General features: G+C 45.3%; 2 protein-coding genes across 2 annotated transcripts; one reads left to right on the forward strand and one right to left on the reverse strand.

Annotated features, from left to right (window-relative positions):
- Positions 1-9454: 9454 nt before the first annotated feature.
- Positions 9455-15586, forward strand: slc46a1 (solute carrier family 46 member 1). The gene is made up of 6 exons (XM_015951627.3): positions 9455-9873; positions 13838-14229; positions 14310-14788; positions 14877-14960; positions 15083-15239; positions 15329-15586. Exons 1-6 carry the CDS (start codon positions 9589-9591, stop codon positions 15381-15383), a joined length of 1452 nt encoding a protein of 483 aa, XP_015807113.2. The 5' UTR covers positions 9455-9588; the 3' UTR covers positions 15384-15586.
- A 1814-nt stretch (positions 15587-17400) lies between these two features.
- sarm1 (sterile alpha and TIR motif containing 1) lies at positions 17401-22279 on the reverse strand. Its single transcript, XM_015951625.3, has 8 exons — positions 21599-22279; positions 19797-20415; positions 19510-19722; positions 19342-19433; positions 18938-19264; positions 18655-18844; positions 17812-17933; positions 17401-17651 (listed from the first exon to the last, which is right to left on the reverse strand). Exons 1-8 carry the CDS (start codon positions 22063-22065, stop codon positions 17534-17536), a joined length of 2148 nt encoding a protein of 715 aa, XP_015807111.1. The 5' UTR covers positions 22066-22279; the 3' UTR covers positions 17401-17533.
- Positions 22280-22781: the final 502 nt, after the last annotated feature.

The following is a 22781-nucleotide window of genomic DNA, read 5'->3' on the forward strand; positions in this document are numbered from 1 at the left end:
CACAATCTCTGGTTCTGGAGCCGGCCCAAACACTAGATCCACTGGCGTCCGGAGCTCCCTCCCGAACATCAGCGCCGCAGGAGTACTCTGGCTGGACTCTTGCACCGCAGAGCGCTATGCCCACAACACCATAGGCAAATATAAATCCCAGTCTCTCTGATGTTTGCTGGTGAGGATCGCCAGCTGAGTCGCCAGAGTGCAGTTAAACCGTTCCACCAGCCCGTCACTCTGGGGATGTAACGGAGTGGTTCTAGTCTTTGTCACCCCCAACCGCTGGCACACCTCACCGAACAGCTGGCTCTCAAAGTTTCTCCCCTGATCGCTGTGAAGCTCCTCAGGTACTCCAAAACGAGAGAACATCTTGTCCACCAACCGCTGAGCTGTAGATGCAGCACTTTGATCCGGCATCGCGTACGCTTCTGGCCACTTGAGCCCCATTCCCACCTGTACCGGGTCGGCCCGGGCCGGGTAGCGTAGGTTGTTTACATTTCTGGGTGGCCTGGAATTTTCCCGGGCCAACCAAGGCTCATTCTCGGCCCTCTTCCCGAGGGGTACTGCTTCAGGCCGACCAGGGCCAACACGCCCACTGCTGACAGCAAATTCACACCTTCCGTTAGAGCAAGCCTCTGATTGGTGGGTAGAATCAGCCCATTCACACCTTCCATTAGAGCAAGCCTCTGATTGGTGGGTAGAATCAGCCCATTCACACCTTCCGTTAGAGCAAGCCTCTGATTGGTGGGTAGAATCAGCCCATTCACACCTTCCATTAGAGCAAGCCTCTGATTGGTGGGTAGAATCAGCCCACATGGGCTTAAGGCAAGGATGTGTGGAATCAACCAGGCCAGGCTGGGGCCGACTGGGGCCGACTGGGGCTACCCGGCCCGGGCCGACCCGGTACAGGTGGGAATGGGGCTTTGGTGAAGTAGTCCATGGCTACCAGAACGTAGCGATTCCCAGCCTCTGTAGTGGGAAAGGGCCCAAGGATGTTCACCCCGACCCGCTCCATCGGTGCTCCAACCAGGTACTGTTGTAGCGGCCCCCGGGAGCGCTGAGTAGGCCCTTTGTGGCTGGTGCAGATGTCGCAGCAGTGAACGTGGTGTTCCGCGTCCTGATGGCAGCCCAGCCAGTAGAACCTCCGCTGGAGCCGTTGCACCGTTTTGCTGTTGCCAAAGTGTCCCATCCCCGTTGCCCCATGAACCCAGTAGAGGACTTTTGCTCGAAGGTTTCGTGGCACTAGCAGCTGCAAGCGGTCCATCCCTCCTCCCAGTGCCTGCCAGCTCCGATACAGCACATGCTGCTCCAAGCTTCCAAACTGTGAGTGCAGGTTCTTTAATTCAGCCCCACGCGAGGATACGGCGGGCCACTCTGGTCTCCAGGTGTCCCGAACCCAGGTCCTCACCTCCGCCAGAGTTGGATGAGCCTCCTGTTGATCTTTTAGTTCCTCCATGGAGAACAACTCCCTCTCCTGTTCCTCGGTAGCTTCCACCGCTGCAGCCAACAGTTCTTATTGCTGCTCTCTCACTGCTGCTGGAACAGGTTCTGGTTCTCGCTCTTCCTGGCAGAGCGTGTCAGCATTAGCATGCTGGCGACCGGGGCGGTGCTGGATGTCAAAGTCATACTCCTGCAGAATCTCCAGCCACCTAGCCACCTGTCCCTCCGGCTGTTTAAAGTTCAATAGCCAGGTGAGGCTAGCATGATCAGTCCGAAGCTTGAACTTGGTACCCAGCAGGTATGGCCAGAAGTGTCTCACAGCCATAACCACTGCTAGCAGCTCCTGCCTGGTGATGCAGTAATTTCTCTCGCTCCGACTGAGACTTCATCTGTAATAAGACACAACTCTTTCTCCATCTTCACCTGTTTGGGAGAGCACGGCTCCCACTCCCAAATTGCTATCATCTGTATCCACAACAAAGGGTTGGGCGGGGTCCGGATACGCCAGAGCCAGCACGTCAACCAACGCTGTCTGGAGCTGGTGGAAAGCTGCAGTGCACTTCTCACTCCATTCGAACCACCTGCCCTTCTCAACGAACCGATGCAGAGGGCAAATCCTTTCACAAAGCGGCGGTAGTAGGAGGCCAAACCCAGGAAGTTCCACAGCTCCGAGACGCTTCTTGGCACAGGCCTTTCCTTCACAGCAACAGCCTTAGCAGGGTCTGTTGTTACTCCCTGCTCACTGACGACATGGCCGAGGAAATGGGTCTGGCGAGTGAGCAGCGTGCACTTAGCAGGATTTAATCGGAGCCCAGACTGGCGAATGGTGACAAAAACCTCCCACAGGTTGCGAACAGCGTGCTCAAAGTCTTTAGCATGCACAAGTAAATCATCCAGATAAACCATGCAGCAGTTGCGAGGAATTTTCTGCAGAACTCATTCCATCAGTCTTTCAAAAGTAGCCGGGGCATTGCATAACCCAAACGGCATCACTTGAAACTGCCACAGTCCCTGTCCAATCGTGAACGCCGTTTTGGGTTTACCCTCTGGCGCCAGCTCCACCTGCCAATATCCACTGCGTAGATCCAAGGAGCTGAACCAGCACGATCCAGCTGTGATCTAATGTGTCATCAATGCGAGGCAGGGGGTATGAATCTTTGCGCGTCAAAGCATAAAGCCTCCGGTAATCCACACAGGGTCGCCATCCACCCCCCTTCTTCTTCACCATGACAACGGGCACAGCCCAGGGGCTCTCTGATGGCTCAATGACCCCGCTAGCTGCCATGTCTCTGATTAATTCTTCTGCTGCTTGGCGTTTGGCTAATGGCAGGTGATGAGGGCGGAGCCGTACAGGAGCGGCGTCTCCTGTGTCGATGCAGTGTTGGACCAAGGTAGTCCGGGTGCAATCCTCTTCTCGAGCAGCAAAGATGTCCCCAAACTCTCACAGTAATTGGCCCAACTGCTCTTGTTGCTCTGAGCTGAGATGTTCTCTGCTGCGTTGTTCCAATGCCTCCATAGCAAGCATGGCCTCAGGTGACAGAGCCACAGTAGCAGGAACCGGCTTCTGTCCAAACTCCAGGTTTTTGCAGTCGTCTTCTAGCGACTGGGCAACTCTGGCCTCTTCGGCCCGGACCGGGGTCGAAGACTTGGGGCTGGGTAGTCTCTGGCTAGATGTCCCGGTTCCCCACAATGGTAGCAGAGGCCGGTGGCTGGTCTCTGTCTCGGGGTCTGCTCCGGCCGGGCCTGGTTTACTTCTCTCCTCTCCTCCAGCGCCTCCTCTTGTTCAGCCGCTCTCGCCAGCGGCGATCGCCCACACTGTCCAACAGGCATCACCTCCTCCGCTTGTTCAGCTCTCCTAAGCGCTTCAGCCAAGGTGATGGGGAAGAACAATCTGACGTGTTGACGTAATGGTTCCGGTGTTAGCCCTCGTAGGAAAGCATGCAGGCTCAACTCCTCTCTGGCGGCAGCCGGGAAATCAGGATAGCCCCGACGAGCATACAGTTGTAGATCAGCCGCATAAGCTCCCAAGCTTTCTCCGTGGCTGCGTCGTCTGCCGCTCGGTTGTTCTTGGCTTTGCTCTCCTGAGGCTTGCTTCCCAAAGCATCTGTTCAGCGCAGCCGTGATAGCTTTCCAATCGCGTCGCTCTTCCGACGCTAGGTCTACCAGGACCTGAAGTGCTCCTCCTTCCAAAGCCAACACCACCTGAACCGCTGTCTCCTGTTGGCTCCATTCTTCATGTAAAGCCACCAGCTCTACTTGAGCGAGGAAGGGTGCAAGGGGTGTGGCGCCACTGAATCTTGGGAGTTTTACCGGCGTTCGATTGCCGCTGTCTCTCAGCGCCGTTGGTGCCGGGATTGTAGGAGCTTCCACTGACCGCATCTCTCGTGGGTGCCGGGCTAACTGCGGATTGCTGGTTCCATCCGGCTGGCGCAGTGTCCTCACTTTAACGCCCAGCCGTAGTTGGTCTTCCAGCTTGCTGTTCTATTTTTCAAGTCGCTCAATCTCCTCGACGAGTTGCTGCATCTTTTCTGTCTTTCTTGACAGCGCTAATCCTACTTCTGACACCAATGTAGCGGTCTGCGCTGCCCTCTAGCGGGGTGTGTGTGTAGGAGCAAAGAAGAGTCGACAGGTAGCAGACATAGAACACTTTAAATAGCCGGATGGCTCCCCTTTTAGACACATGAACACTCGAAGGTTTATGACAGGAGTCGGGTCAGGGTGCTCTTTATATAGGCTCTGGTCCGTTATCATGTATATGATATGATGCCATCAAAGCTGCTGCCGATGATGATGATGATGATGATGCTGCTGATGATGATGAAAGTTCTAGAACCTTGCCCTGCAGCATGTTTTAATTGTTTCCCTGCTCTAGCATGCTTGATTTCATGGTGGAATCACCTGTTAAGCAGCTTATGAAGCTCTATTAAAGTCAGATTTGCAGAAACAACTAAAACATGCAGGTCAGCTGCCTTCCCCTGTGTTACAAGCAGTGGCGGTGCCAGGGGGGCGCTATAGCTACCCCTGGATTAGTCATTAAACCTCCATAGCACCCCCAAGTAAATATTAGAATTTTTTTTACAATTTAATTTTAATTTAACGTGTGGATGTGATAATATTTAACATACAAAACAAAAATAATCAGTAAATTAGTAAAAACTTAAACCAAAACAGGAAATTGATGTTAACCTTTGACCTCATTTTCCACCTGCGAATGAGTGAAAGGTAGAGTTAGTGGTAAAATGGATCAGTTTTTGTTGCCCAACTTTCCACAGTGTCAAGGCTCGAGGTAAGTGTCTAACCCAAGACATGCAGAATCAGCACACGTAGTCCAAAGCAGTAAAGTAAAATGTCTTTATTATAAAAACGGGAACTGAAACCGCACAGGGAAGTCCTGTGGGATGAGCAATACGGCTCGAGTCTGAGGTGCTCAGGTTAATCAGGAGAGGAGGGGAAGCCGGGGAGGACGCTGGGCAGAGGATGAGAGATCCAGGAGGGGTGAGGCAGCAGAGGGAAAGCCAAACAGGAACGGCGGAGGAGGATGGGACGTGATGAGCATGTTCCAGAAAACGAAGACAGCAAGGGTGAGTAGATGATGAGATGATCCTGAGCGAGACAAAAAACAGGCGTAAGGGATAATCCAATTCCAAATCCAAAATACAATCCAAGGTCATAAATCCACTAGTCGAAGGCGAGTCAAAACACGAATTAACAAGATCAAAGTTCAGAGTCGAGTGCTACCTAAACTGGTGCAATCATCCGGCAAAGTGATGTGTCTCCATCCTCCTTTTGAACCCGCGTCCCTGATTGGGAAATCTCCTGCAGCTGCCGCTCCCCCTGCTCCTCACCTGTGGAGAATTAAGTTAGAGTTTGGTGAGAGGAGAAGGTGTGACTCACCTCTGCCCAGGAACATGACACACAGGTTCCGTCAAAAACGAATGAATCTTTGGAAGTGATCTCAGACCCACAAAAACCTACGGACCTGGATGAAGAGAGTCAACCATCAACCACCGCAGCAGTCAAGGGTTTTGCCGCTGGAAATGCTAACACTAATGTTAGCTAACCTTGCAACACTATAGATGGTTTTCTGTGTGGCTGTATGTGTTTATGATTTCATGGACAAGTCAGTGATTATTCATATGTTTATGATGTATATTAATGATTGTTTCAGGTGTTGTTGAGGTTTTGTGCACGCATGTGTATCTGCTAGTGTTGAAGGTGTTTTAGAGAACAATGGGTACGCATGACCACTTCCTTCATAGCACCTGCAGAAAAAAATTTCTGGAGCCGCCACTGGTTACAAGTAAACAAAAAAAAGATCAAACAATTTTATTAATTAATTATGTGGACGCATTATGGATTTTATAACTTTTATTAAAAGCAAGAACTGGACATGTTCCAGTATTTTTTTTAGATGTTGTCAAGCTGTGGGAGACATGCTCTGCAGATGATGAGATGCTGTTGGAAACAGATATGTTTTACTTCGGTAAATCTTCTTAAATGTTTAAAATGCTTTGTACTTTTACATTGTCCTGAGGACTGCTGGGAAGGAAGAGCTTTAGGGGGATGGCGTGTTGTGTCACTCATGTTTTGGATTTAAAAAGCTCATATCTGAGCTTCTTCTATTTATCGATGAAAACAAATCCAAGTGAAACAGTCGGAATGCATCGGGATATCTAATCGAATCATTGACCCAATAATTATATCGGGAGACTAGTCAAGATTCACACCTCTACTATGTAAGAGTTTTAACTCATCCATACAGTTTCATATTGTGAATTGTTATTTAGCATTCATGCATGACTAAAATGGGTTGTTGAATTTTTCATTAATAAGATCTTGTGATAACACTGGGTGTGTACTGGAAGCGTCTGACCTAAGACTTTCAATTAATTTCAGTCCTAAAAAGTGCAAATATAAATGAAAGACTCAGGTCAGAGGCTTCCAGGACACTCCCAGTGTTAACACCAGATCTTGTTTATTTATGTGAAATTATCCTAAAAACATAGGACTGGCTCAGTACTTCATGTAAATAACACTTTGTGGATGTGGTAGGATGGCAGCAACTGTGTAATCATGTAAGTTTCTTCCATCATCTTTATATTTTAATTTTTAAATATTTAGTCTAACAGCCTTAATACTAAATCTGCAGGTTTGCTGCTTTACTTCTTGATGTTTCTGTGACAGATGATCCAAACCAGCTTCTCTGTCCTGAGGAGCTTGATGCACACAAATCTTGTTTCATGTATCCGTGCACATCAGAGGCCAGGGCTTGAGACTGTGTTGTGTTACGGTGTGCTGCTTTTGCTGAGGGATTATGACCCGTCTCTCCTGCAGTGGGTTTATCTGTGTGTAGTTTAGCAGTTTTCTTGATCCACACACTAATTCATGCTCCTACTATCACACCTTCTCCCCAACATGAGCTGGGGAGCATCCATTACTGCCAGGTAATAGGTGAATGTCACAAATGCAGGATGTCATAAAGCTCTGAGGTGGTCTAATGGTTGTATTTAAGTTAACGTGACTCTAGCCTGGCCACCCATGCCAGTGCTTCCTTATGGGAATCAAAGGACCCGGTAAGGCTCCCATTCAAATAGCCCCACCCCCTGAGAATTGTAACAGAGCCAATCAGCGCTGAGCAGCGTACGTCACACACCACAGTCTCTCATAAACAACGAATATGGCGTCTGAAGCGAAGTTCGCTGCGGCTCTTTCCTCTGTTCTAAATGACTTGGACATGCCACAACAGGAGGAAGCACTAAAAGTCTTTTTTCTAAAGAAAGATGTTTGCGTCATCGACAGACGCCATCTTTGACTACAGCTAAAAAACTACAGCATCTGGCAATGCAGTAGTCATTTCCACCTTTTTCTGATTGGTCATTTTTGAGTTGTCTAGTCTCGCCTCTCATGGTGCTCTCTGCCTCTGAGTATCCAGACTCATCCTCTGTGTAAAATAGACAGAGGACGAGTCTGGCAGGCTAGGCTAGTGACCCTGTCTTTGTCTCTCTTTCTCTGTCTCTCTCTCTCTGCTCTTGTGACATCACACTTTCATCTGCACCCATATTCAGAAGCCTTGAAAGATAAAGAGCAGTGGAAACACACACCAGCCTTGACTGGGGCCGTGGTGGAGGAGCACTGTTGTGATTCCAGGAAAACCTCTGACAGAGGGTGAATGTGGTGAACTTCTTTAGCAGTTCTAACTTGGTTTGGGTAAGGGCTTATCAGCAGTGTTGGGCAAGTTACTTCAAAACTGTAATGCATTATTTTTTACTTGTTACCCTCATTTTAAAGTAATTCATTACATTACAATATTACTGATTTTAAAATGTAAGGCATTACACTACTTTTGCATTACTTTAAGTAACTTTCACCAATACAACTTCAATAAGAATCTGGTAATCTGACGCTCAGTGAGCTCATGACATATATGTGGAAAGTGATGTGGTGTCTGAGCTAGGATTGCTGTTAAAAAGAGTCAGATATAATAACAGTGCTTTAAAATGATTGTTTATTAAATAAAAGCAACAACAATCTGTACTCTCAGCACGCTGCCATCTTATATTAACTGAGCAGAAAGTGAGGTGGTGGGAGCTCCAAGCCTATATTTGCCTTGGTCCCCAAATGCCTTGATACGGCCCTGGATGTGAGACTGACTTCTGGGGTGATCTGATTCTATCACATGTATAAATATTAAATGCTTAGATATTATTGCTTTTCACTGGTAAAAATGTGTATTGGGGATAAATCTACCAACTTTTTTTTTCCTTCTCAAGCACTTTGTTTTGTTTTCTTGATTTTATTTGAATAATTTCCTGCCCTTTCTCTCTCTAACCTTCCTGCATGCTGCATGTTTTCTCCGTCTTCCAGAAAAACTGTAAACTAGATTTCCTACTTTCTAACTAATCAGCCAAAGGGATCTACTGAACGCAAAAAAAAAGCTTAATATGCGCTGCGCTCCAGCAGCAATGAGTTGAAATCACTGGGGCACAGATTATGAACTCAGCTGAAAAATACGTGAAGTACCAGAGAATATGGGCTGATATAAATGCTCACAAACAAATTACTTTGTTTTAGTGGAGCGATTTTGTGAATATAACAGCGGCCGCGCGCAGGACGCAGCTGGAGTATTTGAGTCAATTACCGCTGCGTCCTCTCTGCTCATAGAATGCCCGCAAAACTGAGTCCATAAATGACGCCATATATGTGGATACTGAATCTTTTTTCAGGCTTCCCGCAATTTGAATTTTTACGAAACCCACATCTTGATTCTGGGTTTAAAAATGCATTGTAATTATCGCGTTACTGACAATTGTACCGAGTAAATATTACCAGTTTATTTCCATGTAATGCCTTACATTACCATATTACAGCAAAAGCAATGCATTACAGTAATTAATTACTTTTGTACCGCGTTACTCCCAACACTGCTTGTCAGCCCTTTGGGGACCCCCTGGCAGTCTGGGAGCCCCCAAGCATTTGTCTGCCCTGCCTGTTGGCACACAGCACCTCTGATGAAAATAGTTTAATGTTTACATTTGTTATTAACTTGTACCCTTTGGTTGACTGGATAGCATGCGTGACTTTCACCCATGAATCCGGGGATCAGTTCTCGCCTGGGTCCTCGTTTCTCCACATTCCCTATTCTTTTTTCCTCCTTGGAGGCGGCACAGACCTATCTGTCTCTAGCCAGAGGAGTTTACACATGTCAATGTCTGAATTTCTACAACCAGAGACATAGCCAACAGAACAAGAAGTCTATGGCTGCAGAATAGGTCTGACTTTCAGCATAAAGTTTCATAAACAGAAAATGTCTATATGTTATTTAATTTCTTACTTTCCAACACATATTTCGTCATCAGACATTTTTTGGATAATTAACATCAAATAAAGGTTTATTTTAAATGTAATTAAAGCTGCACCCATTTACACAAATTTTGATCTTTATTTTATCATGTGAACATTTTATTTTGAAAACGCCAAGGTGTAATTTCTCCATCTGCCCAGCAGGGGGAAGCAGAGTCCCACGATTTTTGTTTTGAATTCCTAAGATCCAAATGACGTCACACTCGTTAGCATTGCTGTCACTGAAAAGTTCGCCCTTTCCCCAGAGCCTTTACTGATAAAATAAAGTCCCACGCCACTTTGGTTCATCAGCTCGACATGGAGGAGCCGGACACCGCAGCGATCCTTCCCGAAGATCACAGCGCAACTGCGCGGGAGGGCTCTGAGGCTGGTGGCGGTGCACCGACCACCGGACCGCGGTGTCCGTGCTCTCTCCCGGTGTCTGTAGAACCGGTTCTCTTCCTCTCCATGTTTTCTGTAGCCCTCCAGGCTCCGCTGTCCACACAGTATCTGTGGGACCGCATCAGCGAGGACCTCGGCTTCAACGGCTCCAGGAGGTCGGAGTGCAGCAACAGCTCGGTTCCCCCCGACCCCCTCCAGAAGGTATGGAGCTGTACAGAAACTATTTTATCAGCAGGGCTCATTTAAGCTTATAAACAGAGAAAAGCAGTGATTCAAATTACATTAAGTGTTTAATAATTAAAGCTTTTATGTAAAAGGACATCCATGAGTAGAAATTGTTTTTCATTAATAATAAATATTGACAAAGACTCAAAGTCGGCTGCAGAAACTGCAAAGGGAGGAGCGCGTTTATAAATAAGTTACAAATGGGAAACATCTGAGTGCACATCAAACAGAAATCAAATGAATATGTTTAGGAAATGCATTCAGACTTTTAGATACACGTAGAATAATGTGTCTCTTAGTGCACACACACACACACACACACACACACACACACACACACACACACACACACACACACACACACACACACACACACACACTGCAGCACCATGCTTTTAAAAAAGGAGGAACAACAATCACAAGCTGAAACTAAAAGAGAGAGGCATCTGATGACACAACAGAGTTTAAAATAGTTCGTATGACATTTAATCCGAACTCTCTAAAACGGTCACAGCTGTGGGGACTGGCAATAATCTGTCACATCATTTCCCTTGATTAGTAATTAATAATCCTGCGATAGTTATAATAATGATATTATTCATGAGTATTTCAGTGACATTGTGAAAGTGCATCGTAAATGTTTTATTTACAGTTTTATTTGAATGTTTGTTACATACAGTGTTTATGAAATATATAATAATGTGTGAGCAGGGGCGTAGCACCAAATTCTGGGCCCTGTACACTCTCAATGTCATTGGGCCCCATTCGGCACACGAACATTAAAGTGGTTTTATTTGTATAAATAAATAAGGCACAAGTAAGGTTTTATACAACAGTCAGTTATATATGGATTTTTGCCAGCTATTTCTCATACTTAAAGGGATATTCCACCCATAAGTACAATTGTGCCTCGTGCTCTGGGAACTTCCTGTACATTTTTTGCCACTCGATGTCAGACAACCAGAGTCCCTCTTTGCTGTTCAGTGGACTTTTAGATGGCCTTGTTTGCTCATGAGAGAACAGAACACATGGGATGCAGAACAGAGCCTTTACACTCTCACTATATATCAACCAGTCCCTCCTGATCCCCCCCCCCCCCCCACCCCTATTGGTTGACTTAACATATTGGTAGTTGGGGAATTCTTTGCCTTCCTTGTCTTTGGGTGCCACTTTGGTCAAGTCTACAATTTCTCTAGACAGTCTGAAAACTAGACTCTCTCATGAGCAGTTAGCTTTTTTGGCCACAGTCCTGGGTCATCTGACAATTCCTCAGCATTTCCCTGTCTTGGTCCTCCTGTTCTCTCCCCCCTTCCTCATCACTTTTACACACATCTACAAATTTGAAACATGTGCAGTATGTTAGCCTAAATCTGTCTATAGTTTTACATGTAAATATACTTCATTCCTAGAAACTACTGGCAGCTACTTCTTTCAGTTCAAAGTACTGTTACACAAGATTGCTGTAAATAACCTGAGGTTGCCTCAATGAGCAGCTCACCTGGTCTAAAAAAGAGGAAAAATATTTATAATATAAAGAAAAGCCAAAAAAAAAAACAGAATGTCCAGAGTCCGGTGAATGAGGCCAATAAAACGAGGAGCCAACACAGGGACAAGCAGAAGCTCACAGACAGAGGAGCTGTTCACAAGGAAAGAGGAAAAGTTTTGGGGGTGCCTAACGAAATTAAACATGTTGCAGGACAGAGGAGAAAAGCTCAAGAAGATGCTAGAAACACAGAGGAAAAAAGCACAAAAGATGCTGGAAACAGAGGAAATAACAGGGTAGCAACAAATTACCTGATGAAGACCAAACTGAGTCGAAACGTCGTCAAAGTTAAGCAGCCGGGGGCAATTTAAAAGCTAAAGAAAGCAAGCCTAATACTAATTAAAGGAAAGTAAGGGAAAGAATGATGGTGGTGCCAAGCTACAAACAATTGAGAGCGGAATTATTAATTGGGAACACTAAAAGGACTGGGCTTGTGGACATTGACACGTGAGGTGGGAAGGGACAGCCGTCGGAACCCGGAGACCCAGGATGGACAGTGCACTGGAGAGACCACCGCCGAAGGCGGTGGCCCTCCTTCTTATTCAGTTCCTAACTAGCCCGTGCCCCTGCGGTGGACCGGCTGACGGTGTGGTTTAGTACCACCTCGCTGTTGGTGTCTGCAGCCCTGTTGCAAACCAATTCGGAACCACCTAAATTAAAATTAATTTATATGTCCCTACCCACTAACCCACCCAAACCCTAACCAATGTCCTCCCCTCCCCTGACCTTTGACCCTTCCCTGACTCTAAAAATTATTTTTCATACACCCTATCCTTCATTTCTGTTGGTTTTTATTTTTTGAGTTCAATATAACTAAAATTAAAACCAAAAAAGAGGAAAACGAATTAGAATGTAAAGAAAAGCCAACAAAAAACAGAATGTCCGGAGTCCGGTGAATGAGGCCTATAAAAGGAGGAGCCAACACAGGGACAAGCAGAAGCTCACAGACAGAGGAGCTGTTCACAAGGAAAGAGGAAAAGCGTTGGGGGTGCCTAACGAAATTAAACATGTTGCAGGACAGAGGGGAAAAGCTCAAGAAGATGCTAGAAACACAGAGAGAAAAAGCACAAAAGATGCTGGAAACACAGAGGAAATAACAGGGTAGCAACAAATGACCTGATGAAGACCAAACTGAGTCGAAACGTCCTTTGGGGAAAACGAACACTGACATAACGTCTGGTTCTATTTTCCCATCTTTAGTTGGCAACAACAATATAATGAAACAAATTGACACAAAGGGGGCCCAATGTTTTCTAAATAAAAACGGGGGAGGGAATCATGGGCCCCTCTCCCCTCTTGGGCCCTGGGTAGTCAGGTCCACTTTTCCCCCCAGTACGACACCCCTGTGTGTGAGTGAATAGTAGCATTACATAAATTAGAGGATGACCAATAAGTAGAGGTCATGGTCATTCGATGGCCGATATCTAGACGTTTTCCATCTTATTTTCAGGCCAAAACACTGAAGTTAATCAAACATATCAGTTAGCTGACCAAGTATTAAATGTTCAAAACTAGTAAATTAGAAAGACATTATCATTAGAAATTATCTTTAGAGCATTTATTTAGCAGACGTTATTCTGGAACGTAAACATACATTTAAACAAAATTCTCCAGCAGCACGAGGCTGTCCGGGGATGTGCCTGACTTTAAATCGGCTTTACTAAGGAGGTATATCGGCTGATGTAGACATATAAAGAATGACAGATGTCGGGCAACTCATATTATCGGTCTACCCTACAAGTGTTATTAATCAGGAAACAAGCGGCTGGAGTTTTCTGTTGTCCTGATCGTCCTTCTTCAAGAGGAACATTGTCCTTCTCTTCAGAAGAATCTATCAAACCTGTTTTCTGTCTCAAACTCATGCTGCAGCTCAGAAAATTTGAGTTTTTTTTTCCAGTTTCTTGTTCTGCAGTAGTGGGAGATTCAGTCAGGTCCACGTTGATCTCACTCTTGTTATTCTGTCTGCAAGAAGAAGACTTTTTAGGAAGAATCTTGTCTTCTTCTGGTTCCTGGAACGTTTTGGATGTTTCAACGACTTCCAAAGCTAAGCTTAATGGTGCCAAACATTATTTTCTTCTAAACTGCTCTGAATTTGCACAATTTCAGATTTTGAGGTAGTTACTGGTCCCTTTTCTGATTGGTTTCTGCTACAACTCTGCTGTCATAGCAACAGATACAGGAAATGTTTCCTGCTGCAGGCGATAATCTGTCATCTGGAGTTCAGATGTATTGTTATAATGTTATTTTACTGATTAATAACGTTCATCTCACTGCTTAATTACATATTAACATGTTATAAAGTTGAATTGACTATTAGAATTGGTCAGAATCGCACATAAACCACCTTATTCTTCTGTTCTGATCGTTGATCCAAGTCAATAACCTTCTTGTCTTTAGGAGGTCGAAACATTGACGGCCCACTGGAATCTGTACATCAGTCTGGGGGGTTTTTTGGTGGGAATCATGGTGGTGCCCCTCCTGGGTTCATGGAGCGACATGGCGGGCCGCAGACCCGTCCTCATCCTCCCTAACATTGGCCTGGCTCTCCAGGCGGTGGTCTACCTAGTGGTGATGTACCTCAAGCTGCCCGTGGTCTACTTCCTGGTGGGCAGGCTGCTCAGTGGCCTCTCAGGTGACTTTAACGCCATCCTGGCTGGCTGTTTTGCATATGTGGCGGACATCAGTGATAGGAAGTCCCGCACCTTCAGGGTGGCGGTGTTGGAGGCATCTCTGGGTCTTTCAGGGATGTTGGCCAGCATCATTGGAGGCCAGTGGAGGCGGGCACAAGGGTAAAGAACGACTTTTGCATACATTCTGTTGTAAAAATGGACGCATCAAAACTTCAGTAACGTCTCTTTTCTTTCTTCAGCTACATCAACCCCTTCTGGTTGGTCCTGGCCACCAACGTGGCCTCAGCTCTCTATGCCTTCCTGTTTGTCCATGAGTCCGTGTACCCAGACCCAAGCGCTAAGCTCCTCACCGCTCGCCACCACAAAGCCGTGTGGCACCTGTACTCCACAGGTGGCAGCAGCGGCGAGGACGGGGGGCGACTTCGGCGCTGTAAGCTGTGGCTCTACACGCTGTGCTTCTTTCTGGTAGTGACAGTTCACTTTGGCAGCAGGGATCTTTTTGTGCTGTACGAGCTGAGCTCCCCGCTCTGCTGGGGCTCGGCCCTGATTGGCTACGGGTCTGCAGCGCAGCATCTGGCCTACTTGAGCAGTCTGCTGGGCCTGAAGGTCATGCAGCGCTGCCTGAAGGACTCCTGGGTGGCTCTTGTGGGTCTGGCCTCTAACATAACCGGTCTGGTGGTCTTCTCTGTAGCTGATACCACTGAGCTCATGTTCACTGGTGAGACCCTAACCTTTTTACACTCAAGTAAATGCTGTATTTATGCTTTTGCTTTACTCTTGAAGTGTTTTATTTCTTGTCCAATCAGGTTATGGTCTGTGCTTCCTCTTCATGGCTGCCACTCCCGTGCTCAGGTCAAAGCTGTCCAAGCTGGTGGGCCCATCAGAACAAGGTGAGTTCCTGATGCTGTGCAGATGTGTAAACGAGTCGTAGCTGTGCTGCAGCAGATGGAAGTCGATTGGACCAGTAACACATCGGTGCAGTTTGGTCTTCAGGGTGTGTTTCTGTCCCCAGGTGCCCTGTTTGCCTCCGTCGCCTGCGTGGAGAGCTTATGTTTCCTGGTGGGCAGCAGCATCTTTAACTCCCTCTACCCAGCCTCTCTTCACTTCATGAAGGGCTTCCCCTTCCTTTTTGCTGCCCTCGTTCTCTTCATCCCTGCTGGAATAATCGGGTGGGTCTGCGCTTTTATTTTATTTATTGTCTTTTTGATCCTCAACAGGTAGAAAACAAAACACCTGTTTTTTCCATCTGTCTTCGTAGGGCGGTGCAGTGTTTCGACCAGAGGAGGAATCAGAGAGACGCTCCGGTTTCCTGACATCCCGATATCGCTCCGTGACCTCAGCAGATCCGACATCATGTCTGGGATTCCAGGAGAAACTTTAATCCTAATATAGAAATGAGGATTTGTTTTTTGTTTGGTGGTGGAATTATTCCAGTAACACCAAAGAAATAATGTGCTTAAATATCCAACATTTCCAATGATTCATATGAGTTTTATTAGCTGGAAGATCAGACCCAGAAAAATATTGTTGAACAGCCTAAGTTTGGAGAAATAGAATTTGTTTGAGACTCTAATGAACAAGTTAACTGCAGCTCACAGTGAGCCAGGTCCAGATTAAATTACTGCTGTCTTTAAACATCTCTAATCCTTCAATAGGCATAATGGTTCATGCTCATCCTGTTAAAAACCTTTAGCTTCCCTATTTGTCTGAATTTACAGTCACTTAGACGGACTACCAAAGATATTTACAGCGCGTTCACTCCAAATTCTGTATTTCTGCATGAATAATATATGAAATGTTTGTTTGCAAGAATGTATTGGAGTTGTTCTAAGGTGGCAGTATTCTACTTTAATCCTGTTTTCATTGTGACTAGCCGTTTGCTTCAATTTATCTCTATTTTTCCAGATCGAGGTTATTCTAACGTATGATTTATTCCTAACGTTTTTAAAGATTCCAACATCAAAAGAAAAGCACGATTCTTAGATGATAAAGATTTTCTGCAGCGTTTTTATCCATTCACAGAAACGCTAACTCACCTGAAACAGGTGTGATTACTGATTACATTTGTAATCAAAGGAGACCAAAACTTTTTATGCACAACACAGATGATCTCTATATTTTATAAATTTTAAAATAATGTTTTTTAATGATTTTATATTTTTTTTAAGTGTTTTCTTGTGCAAAACTTTGGCGTTAACTTTTACATCGTGTTGGTTGGTTGTTTGACAATGTGATCACGTTTTGTTGTGAAAATGATGAAATAATTGTTTTTCTCTGATTAAAAGTTGAATTGTCTGTGTTTTGCTCTGCAGACGACCAGATTTAAGATTAACTGCAGTGTTGTTGGACCATCGGGTCACAGCCGTGACTAAACCAACACACGTGTTTGTTGAAGCTGCAGCTTTTACATTTTTCAACACAACTGCATTTATTCATGAAATTCATGAACTTTCATTAAATGATCCATTTTTATAGTTTGCATATAAATACATTTAAAATCTAAGTTTTTTTTTCTATCAATGTGTTTTAAATAAACTAGCAAACGTAAAAAAGCAAAAACATTTTCCAAACTAGCTTATTTGACAATTCTGCCTTTTCAGTTCAGTGGTATGAGAGTGTCCACTCAGACTGGGAGATCATGGGTTCAGATCCACAGTCGGGTCATACAAAAGACCTTAAAAATGGGACCCAGTGCATCCCTGCTTGACTCTGCATTGAGGGGTTCAGTTCGGGGGTTAAAGCACCAAATGATTCCCAAGTGCAGCCGTGTCTGCAGCTCACCGCCGCCCCAGGGGATGGGTCAAACACAGAGAACAAATTTCACCAGTGTGACGACTAATAGGACTTTAATCTTTAATGTGAGTGCAGGCTCGAGTAAAAGGACAGAAATTTTTAAGGCTTATTTATGGAAAAACAGAACTCATAAATATTTTGAGTCGGAGCAGAGTGGTGCTGGTGTCGCTACACAGGTTTGTTCAACTTTACTAAAACACCTGTGGGTTTTTGCAACACAGAGACAGTTTATTTTCATTTTAACAGCTTTATGGGTAATCTTACACCACATATCTAGTGTCTGAATAAAAGCTTAGATGAAACTTCTCCGTTTTATCAAAAACTAAGTTTCTTCTCAACATAAAAATCTGCCGAGTCAGATCAGTGACCTGCATCACTTTATGATACACGTGTTATAGATTACAGCACAGAGTTAAAGATGGTGTCGTCTCTGATGGTTGATGCTGCTGGTCAGTTGGGTATTTACCTGAGAAACAGAAGGCTGATACTAGCGTGGGCACACAAACACAGCAGCATGTGGAGACTGGCGTTACATTTTATTATACGAAGTCTAAAACTCCCATCCTGTTGTTTAACTTATTCATGTGGTGGAGTTATCTGAACACCCTGAACTTCACATGCATTTGTCTGGAGGAGGTAAAGCTGCTGTGCAGCTTTCTGCAGCCGCCGTTTAAACCGGGTTTGTTTCCTTTTTCTTCTGGTCTTTGGAGCCATCCGTCGTGTCCTGCTGTCCTTTCAAGAAGCGGATGATCTTTTCGATGGTGGCTTCCTGATATTCATGGGACCATCTACATGGAGAGGCAGCAGAAGGATAGTTAGACTTCACAGATCAGCTCAGTCAAGCATCTTCTAAAACTAAACTACTGATAAAATATCCATCGTAAACACACACACACACAAAGTCGTTCTGCCTCCCTGGATTCTATTTGTATGATTTATGATTCTCACTTGATGCCATTGAAGTTGAGAATAGGCCTCATATCCTCTGGAAGTGAGCTGGAGACCGGCCATGCAAAGTTATCAATGACAGGGACGATGTTCTTCTTACCAGCCAGGGCCGTGGCTATTTCCTGCAACATAAATAATACTGTATAAGATGATAAATGATGGTTGTCCTTTATTCTAAGGAAAATTAAATATGAGCATCAATTGTAAAAAGATGTGGGGTTTTTTTGTTTTTGTTTTTTCCATATGGTTTGGTGGTTTTTGGTGACTTGTACCATTTTGTTTGTTTTAATGTGGTTTTGTGTTACATTTAGTAAACAAGTAAAATGACTTGTATAAAGGGGTAGGGACATATAAGTTTCGACTTCAGCCTACTCCTTTACAGACAGAGAAGAAGAAAAAAGGGACGATGATATGTATTTTTTTTGTTTTTGTTTTTTAAATATTATGTATGTTTTCTTTGTTTGAAATAAACTAAACAAAAAAATAATGATTTAAACCTCTCCCTTTTTTTATCACAATTGTCTATTTTTAGCTCATTTTAAACATATTTTTAACCATTTTCTAAATTCTTTTTTATATTTTTACATTTTTCATTTTTATGAAGCGCCTCGTGATTTTTATTTTGAGAGGTGCTATAGAAATGATTTCTTCTTCTTCTGAATGTGATGGTTGATTTTAGGATAAATTAAGGTGCCTGGGTCACATGACCAGCTTTGTTATCATTGCATCTTTTTTTTGTCAGAATTGTGTTTGTTTGATTTCCTTTTTTTAAAACTTTGTACCTAAACTGTGTGCAGAGCTAAATGATGACTTTAACTGAGACTGGAGTGGAGCTCCTCTGACCTTGTGCACCCAGTCCTTCATGTCCGTGTCACCCATGCACTTGTCGAGGGCATTGGAGGACAGAACCAAGATGAAGTTGCGGGCCCTCTGAACACTCTGAATGAGTTTGTCCTCAAACTTCCCAGCCTCCAACTTCTCCACGTCTATAAAGACACTGTAACCTCTGACCTGTAGGTGCACCTTCAGCAGACTGGAAGAGCAAAACAACATTCATCATTTATTCATCTAGTTCAATTTCACATTTTGTAACCTAACCCGCGTTTCCTTCCCTGTCCATCCTCACCTGGCCAGCTGGGAGCCGGTAGTCCGACGGTAGCTGATGAACACGTCGGGTCCTGGAGGCTGGGCGTCTGTGTGACACGGCTTTAGGGGCCTCCGTGTGGCCGACAGTATCTTTGCTCTGTGGACTCCATTCTCCACGTGGCAGTCGTGCTGCAGTTGCTGATCGGTCAGACACTGGATGTTGCTGCGGTCCACTCCTGACTGGACCAGGCCGTAGGTGTACTGGCGAAAACGGGGATCCACTTCGACCAACAAATCAGCCATGTTGTTTGGGTCGCACATGGAGTAGTCGGCGTAAGTCTTCAGCACACGTAAATCTCTCAGAAACCTGTCAGATTTGATTTTTAAATGGCTTTTAGATGCATGTGAACCTTTTAGGGTGTTCTGAAAGACTTCCATGCTCACCTCTTGCGTGTGAGACCTGCAGCCATGCCCAAATCAGAGCTTAGATCTTGATCGGTGATGTTCAGCAGGAGGTCTCCATCCACCTGGAGCTCCTGCATAACAATCAGCTCAGAGCGCTGACACACCTACACGTTAATGATCTCTGAGGGTGTCTGGCTGTTTACTCACCTGGAAACGATCACAGAAGGCACTAAAGCCAACCTGCTGCAGCCACGTCTGCACTTCGCAGCTTTTCCAGTTAGGCACACATGACAGGATTCGCTTTGGCACTACTTCTCCCATCATACTCAGTGCCCGCTTGGCGAGGCCAGAGGCCGTGTCGTTACTGGAGTACATGACGATTCTTTTCAGGCTCTGGACTGCACCGATCTCTTGGAATATCTTCAAAAAACATTAGAAATGAGCCACGAAATAATGAAATTATTTCTGTTATACAGCAGCTGGGTTTGTTGTACCTTCATGTTGCGTTGACGGGATTTGATACTGGCCTCCACGCAAAGATAAAAGGCAGCAATGCACTTTCCCTCCACTCTGATGCCATCCAGTAAGGGTAAGAGGTGCTGCAGGTCAGACGCTGTCCTCCCCTGCATGCAGTCTGCGCTGTCCAGTAAGCAGCGAGTGAAGTCGTCCGGATCCAGAGACGAGATGAACGGCTCCACCAGGTCCAGGGTGCCTGATTTCACCACCTCTTTCTCAATTTCTCGGTTTGCAGCCAACACCGCCACAGCCAGGCAGGCGTAGAAGCGGATGAGCTCATCCTCTTTGGAAAACGCCAGAGGGAAGAGCCACTCGGCCGCCTGCTTCTCGATCATCCACCGCTGACAGCGGTGGCCTCCGTACATGGCACAGTTGGCCAGTGCCACGGCGCAGTGACGCAGCACGGTGGGGTCTGTGCCGCGGCACCAGAACAGGAGGGCGTCCAGAGCGCCGTTGGAGATTAGGTGGATGGACGTCTCCTCTGTGTGTTTGAACATGTGCTCCAAGATGCCAGAAACGCTGCGAGCCAGCTGAGCATCGTCCTGTTGTCGGGTCAGATTGAGGATGACACCCAGACCCATGCGGGCAACGTAATCCCTGTCAAAGGACAGAGAACATCAGAAAGTAGCGTAGTTGGTGTGAGTCGAGCTGAAAACAGCAGGAAAACCTATAAATTAAGGTTGATGATGTGAATTTTTGGGGCAGATACCGATTATCTGTTATTGATATCACTGTTATGGCAGATAGCCGATATTTGCCGATACCAATATATCGACATTTACGCTTCTGATATCAGCAAATTTGGAATAGACTGAAAATTATGCAAGCTGAATTTTTGAATGTTTTGCTTTATTTCTACAAAGCGGAATTTGCAACATTATACACACACACACACTTACACTTCTGAGATGACTACCGTCACTGTCACAGTACAAAACAATAACACATCATCACACCCCTCCCTCTCTGAAACAGATACACAAACACAAACAAGATGGAAAAAACATTTGTTGGTGAAATCTGCCCAGTTTCAATTATCGGACCAATACTGATGCTGATTGTGCATCCCTGCTCTAACTAATACAGCCATCCTTCAGTTAATTCACCTTTCCTTGCAAAAATATCAATAGCTCTTCATGCTCTCAGGTCTTTTACAGTTTTTCCTTGGCTGCTTTTCATCCATCACATATTTCTTTATATTTTAAAGAAAGTGATTCTGGTTGGATGCAAAAAATTAAAATGAATGAACAAAAGCAGCCAAAAACAAACAAATTCTTAGTATGAAAAAGCTCTTTGCCACTGAGAGGATGAAAAACTACTGCTGAAGACAACAGAAAGTCTGGCTTCTGAAAGCAAAATGTTACGAAATGACTCGTTTTCAAATTGTGCAGAATTGTCCTAAATGTGTTCTGTGTTCCTGACCCTGTCTGGTTATATAAAATTCAAATAAACAAATAAATAATCTGTTAGTGTGCATATAAAGTTGCCAAACAGGTTGCCTTTAACTAAACCAAGGTCTGGGGCCAACGAAATAACATGAAAACTTATTTGATTAGTTTTTACATTTCTAAATGGATTTTGTGGCTCTGCTCAAATTTAATTTTGCTCTTAGATTGTGAAGGCTGTAGACCTAAGCTGAACCCTTGCTGCTTAGGAGTTGTTGCTGCATGATGAAACCATCCTGGTGTGACTGGTTTGTTTAAATGTTCCGAACTGGAGCTTGTTTATTTTGTTGTGTCGCTGCACTGAACTGAATCATCCTTAGAAACCGAGCCAGTACCTGTTCTCACAGATCAATATCTGCTCCAGCAGTTTTGCAGACTCATACATGATCTCCACAGCAGGTGTCTGCTGCAGCTGCAGCAGCAGCAGTTCCAGGCCTCCATCCAGCCGGATCCTGTTGCAGATCTCCTCGGCCACTTGACGACCCACGGTGGGTAAAACCCAGGCTTCCTCCACTAGCTGATAGATCTCCGCCACGGCCCTGCGGGTCTCATCTGAATCAGAGCTTTCCTTTGCTGCTTTGAGTGTCTGGATGGCGGAGCGCAAGGCGGGGAGTGAGGTGTCCAAGACAGCCCGGACGTCGGCATTGATGCCCGGGGAGGTCGGCTTGGGCTCGCCCCCGGAGCCGCCCCTCCCTCTCTGTAGCCGGCTGACATAATCTGGGACGGTGAGTCTGTCTGAGCTGAACATGAATCTGAGATGCCGGTGGAGCCTGGACAGGAAGATCGTCAGAGACAAGAGCATCTACAGAGGGAGGCGGTCTAAGGATGTTTACAGGCCTGCAGCTTTGTTTGTTTAGAGCGCCGTGAGTCAGTCGGCTCCGAGAGAGGAGTCAAAGGGTCAGGAAAAGATCAAAAGTGACAAATTTCACCACGTTGCATCATCAAAAGCAGGCGTGAAGCAGAAATCAGCGGATTGTCCTGTTTTCCTCCATCCTCATCTTTCTTTTCTGTTTGAAGAGCCGAAGCAACATTTACTACTAAATGTAAATTACTTAAAAGAAAAAAATCCCACTTCCACTCTGATTGCTTGAATCATTGCAGACAAAGAACCGTAGTGATGACACTTCTTGTGCACCGACAGCTCTGTAGCGGCTTCATTTCACGCATAAAAAAGTCAAAATAATGTTTTATTTCCTCTTAGCTTCACCAGTCGCTTCTTCTCGGTCTGTAGCCGCAGAAGTGGATGTAAATTTCTACCGTATACCGGAAAAAAGAGGCAAAACGAGACTGTCGTCCGCCGTTATGGAACTTTGCGCATGCGCAGAGGAGCTTAGCGCATGGTTGTGCATGCAGAGGAGCCTGACGCTTTTCAAACTGGACCATTAACATGTATGGAAGCCCATTCCCGCCACTCAGATAAAAAAAAAGTATTATCTCATAATTATGACTTATGGGTTACTAACCCTTAGTATCTCATAATTATGAGATAGCTAAGTCATAATTATGAGATAATAATTT

This window comes from Nothobranchius furzeri, chromosome 13 (assembly GCF_043380555.1).
Source record: "Nothobranchius furzeri strain GRZ-AD chromosome 13, NfurGRZ-RIMD1, whole genome shotgun sequence".
Lineage (NCBI taxonomy): Eukaryota > Metazoa > Chordata > Actinopteri > Cyprinodontiformes > Nothobranchiidae > Nothobranchius > Nothobranchius furzeri.